This window comes from Limulus polyphemus, unplaced genomic scaffold (assembly GCF_000517525.1).
Source record: "Limulus polyphemus unplaced genomic scaffold, Limulus_polyphemus-2.1.2 Scaffold264, whole genome shotgun sequence".
In the NCBI taxonomy this organism is placed as follows: Eukaryota; Metazoa; Arthropoda; class Merostomata; order Xiphosura; family Limulidae; genus Limulus; species Limulus polyphemus.
Genome location: NW_013665874.1, coordinates 759,483 through 763,486, shown reverse-complemented (window position 1 = coordinate 763,486; position 4,004 = coordinate 759,483). Strand labels below are relative to the sequence as shown.

Genomic DNA, 4,004 nt, shown 5'->3' with positions numbered 1-4,004 from the left:
CACAGTGGCACCCCGACCAACTCTTTCCATTTTTGGAAATGCTACCTTATATACACTTACTTCTATATATGAATTGAATAACCAAATGGAAGCTCAGAATGTCCCCATAATGGCTTTCTCAGCCACTTTAACGTCTTTGGATACAAAATTTCGTATCTTTTTAGACTAAATACATCTTAGTTACTAGGCTTGATAAATTATAGTGGAATTCTATATTATTAATGTAGTAATTTATGATTTTTTAGTTATTCAAATGTATATACAAAACCTAAAAAAAATCTTTTTGTTTCATATCCTCCATGTGCAAATTTTTCAAAGGCATAGCAACCTACGTCAAGCAGCAACTGAGTACAAAGGTCGTAACTGGAAGAGATAATTGTTTGCTTTACTTTAACTACTGTTCTATGTTTTAAAAATAATAAGTTTAAGAACTTATTGGATAATAGCAATAATCTATATACATATATGATGTATAATAATGGAAATGTGACTATATTTTACAAAATACTATACTAAAACACAACCAAGACAAGTTACTTTGTACAGAACAAAGGTCAGTTTTATGTTATTTGATATGTTAACACGAGTGCACGTGAACCTCATCATTGTAACTTCTGTATTATTAGCCCAGGCATGGCTTAAAGTTCAATATAATAAAAATAATTACATCTAGTACATTATGAGGCTCCATATAAACCATGGACTACATTAAAACTATTAGGTGTAAACAGTTATACAGCACTGTTATTTGCTAGGTAGTCAACTGATCTTCAAAATTACCTTAGGCAATAATGCATTTAGTAATATTGCCCAGGTTTAGTTACAATACTCACAACCATTTTTGTTGTAGGCTGGTGGAACGATATTAAATAATAATGAAGAAGAACAAATTGGCAATCCCATTATGAACTACTATTGTGATTCATGATTCATCTTGATTTTATATATGTGTACTACTTATTTATATTATCAATAACAGATTGATAGCCCACGTGATAGTGTATAACTTGTGTAAAGTCATAATCTGATTTAACAATAAGATATATCAGTTATATACTTAATGGATTTTGCTGTATTTAGTATTATATTTTATGCCTTATGATTTAAATATTAACTATGGCAATATGCCTATAAAGAATCTGTTATTACCTCAAGTTTAGAAAAAAAGCTCCTTTTCTTAAATTTTGAAAACATGTTTTGAAATATATTGTATATATTTTTTACAAAAGTTAAAGGATGCTAGTGCTTGAGAATTATAAAATTGCTTCTTGGTCTTATACAGAGTAACAGGTTTACCATGTTCACATTATCATAAACTAGTTGATTATGACTTGCTGTTTCACCTTGATCTTAAATATTTTGTGTATGGTTCTCCATTTTTCCTTTATAAAAATCTAAATAATTGGAAAGATGTAATATTTAATGCTATATGATCTTGTACTAATTTCTAGAAGTTCAAATGTATCTATCTCTTTGTATTTCACATTATTTTCAATTTTATAGCATACGCAGCAGCTTATTGATTTACGAAACATGCTTGAAGAAAAAGAAAAAGAATTATCTTCCAAGATCTCCAGGTATTTTAAGATAACAACTTTTAAAACAAGTGGTACAAAGAGGTGTTAAACATATATATTTCATTCTAGGGTGAGTTTTTGAGTTTGAAATTCATTGTAATAATAATGTTATTTGAATTGAATTTATAAAGTCAGTGTAGAACTGACTTGTGGTGCTTCTTTGAGCTGTTGTAGTATTTTTGGTTTTGTTAAAACTATATTTTTATTAAAATTCATTGACACTTGTTCAATGTTAAAAAAACTCGCATTTTATAAAACAACAATTACTTTTTACAAAATTCTAAAAATGAGACTGTTTCCAGTCTCAAATTTACAATAAAATACAAATAACTTAATGTATAGTGTAAAAAAAAATTAAAAAAAACCTGATGAGACTGGAAACCGTCTCATACACTCTACATGTTTTAACATATTTTACTGCATCATCCTCAGAAGTGTAATGTTTACAAAAATAACATTTATACCATTACAAAATCACCAATTTACATACTAAATAATTTCACACCATCTACTGACAACATTTCCATCAGTTCCATCATCCTTATTCAATATTTTAAATTTACTTTTTTATATTTAATTATCTCAATAGATTCACGTATATTCATGCTAATAAAATTTTTAGGTTGAGCTAAAATAAAAGTTCTTTTCCCATTGAATTATGTGTTTAGTTTTATTAATATATTCTGCTAAAGGTGAAAGAGTAATATTATTGTTTTTAACATTTCTTTTGTGTTTATTTATTCTGGATTTTAAATTTCTTCTAGTTTGTCCTGTATATATATATTTCACATTAACATGATATTATATACAGTATTATGTACAGTAAGTTATTTGTATTTTATTGTAATTTTGAGACTGGAAACAGTCTCATTTTAAATATTATGTTAAAAATAACTGTTGTTTTACGTGAGCTTTTTAACAATATTTTTGTATTTTGCATTGGTTACTATGAGTTTTGAAATGTGTATGTTAATTTAGAAATTCTACAAAACAACATCTTCAGTCTAAAACATAACATTTTCATTTAACAGTATTAAGGTAGTGAAGTTAACATGTAGTAGATTTAAAAGAGCTTTTTCTTTCATCAGATGTAAACTTCTAATGAGATAAGGGTTCTGCACATTTGTGAAAGCCAATGTTTTCCCTAGTTTTTTATTCTTGAAGCCACTAGTGACTAATCCTTCCTAAAAACATTAGTCATTTGATAAATTCAGCAGTCATTATGCATGCACAAAGGTCCTCAAGATTGTTATTAACCCAGTTTATAATCCACTTATATCTTAATCACTGTATTGTAATTATTTAATTGAACCATTTTAATATTGTGTCACTGTATGTACAAAGATAGTCATTTACAGCTGTAAAACTGTAGAACTTGTGCTTCAGATTTAATTACTAATGATATACTATATATGTTCACAGTTATTGAAATACATTATGTATATGTTTTTCTTTTCTTGCAGCTTTTGATAGGATTTTACATCATACTGTATGGCAATGAAACACAAACAGCCCAATATTCTACCTACAGATTTCTTTTAAAATATATACTCAGCTTTCATTTTTCTAAATTATACTTTATAATGCAATATTTTTGGATGGAAGTCAGTGTCACAATATGTTAACTTAAATCTACCAGTGTACGTGTACAGTATTAATCAGCATGTCATTCCAGAACTAGTTTTCTAATAAAAAAGTTGCATGTATTTATATGTTTCTAAAGTAAAAAAGACTTACGATTGTTACACTTTAGCTTAAACTATGTACCTTTGTTTTTAACTGTACAAACCAGATATACTGTTTGGTACAGTATGCTTGTTTTACCTTTCCAAGTAATAGTAATATTGTTATATCCTAACTATTAGTATTACCAGATGATTCATCAAGTGGAAAATGAAGTTTTATAATAAATATGAAAAATATGGTGATATCATATCATCTTTGATATGATATGGTGATATCATCTTTAATTATGGATGTTTTTGAATTTCTTCAAATTTTATCATCAGCATTGAAACCTCAGAAAATTACTTTTTTCCATTTGAATGTATCTACAGAACTCTTAAATCCTTTCCTAGTTTTAACAAAGATAACACACCAAACATAGAATTGCTTATCAAAACTAAATTAAAAAATGCAGCATTGTCCTCATTCTATAACTTCAACCCATTAAAAACCTCTCTCCTAATACAAAGGTTGAGTTATCTGCCTTAAAATAACTTGCCACTAACCGAAATGTCGTTATCTGGCCAGATAAAGGTGCAGGTGTCATAATTTTAAACAGATCTGATCATGTCTCCAAAATGGAAGACATTTTAAATGACAGAACAAAGTTTAAACCCCTCGGTAATGATTGGCTTAAGCTTACTCTCAAAGATGAGGAAAAGCTTCAATGGACTTTAAGGTATTTCAAAAATTATAAACTCA

At 27.7% G+C, this 4,004-nt stretch overlaps 1 protein-coding gene across 2 annotated transcripts in view; it reads left to right on the top strand.

The window, feature by feature from the left end:
- Positions 1-4,004, top strand: part of LOC106456853 (autophagy-related protein 16-1-like) — a 44,022-nt gene that overhangs the window by 15,840 nt on the left and 24,178 nt on the right. For both annotated transcript variants that reach the window (XM_022382634.1, XM_022382635.1), the window contains one exon: positions 1,504-1,577. In XM_022382634.1, the coding sequence (XP_022238342.1) occupies positions 1,504-1,577 (74 nt within the window). The remainder of the gene's footprint in view (positions 1-1,503; positions 1,578-4,004) is intronic.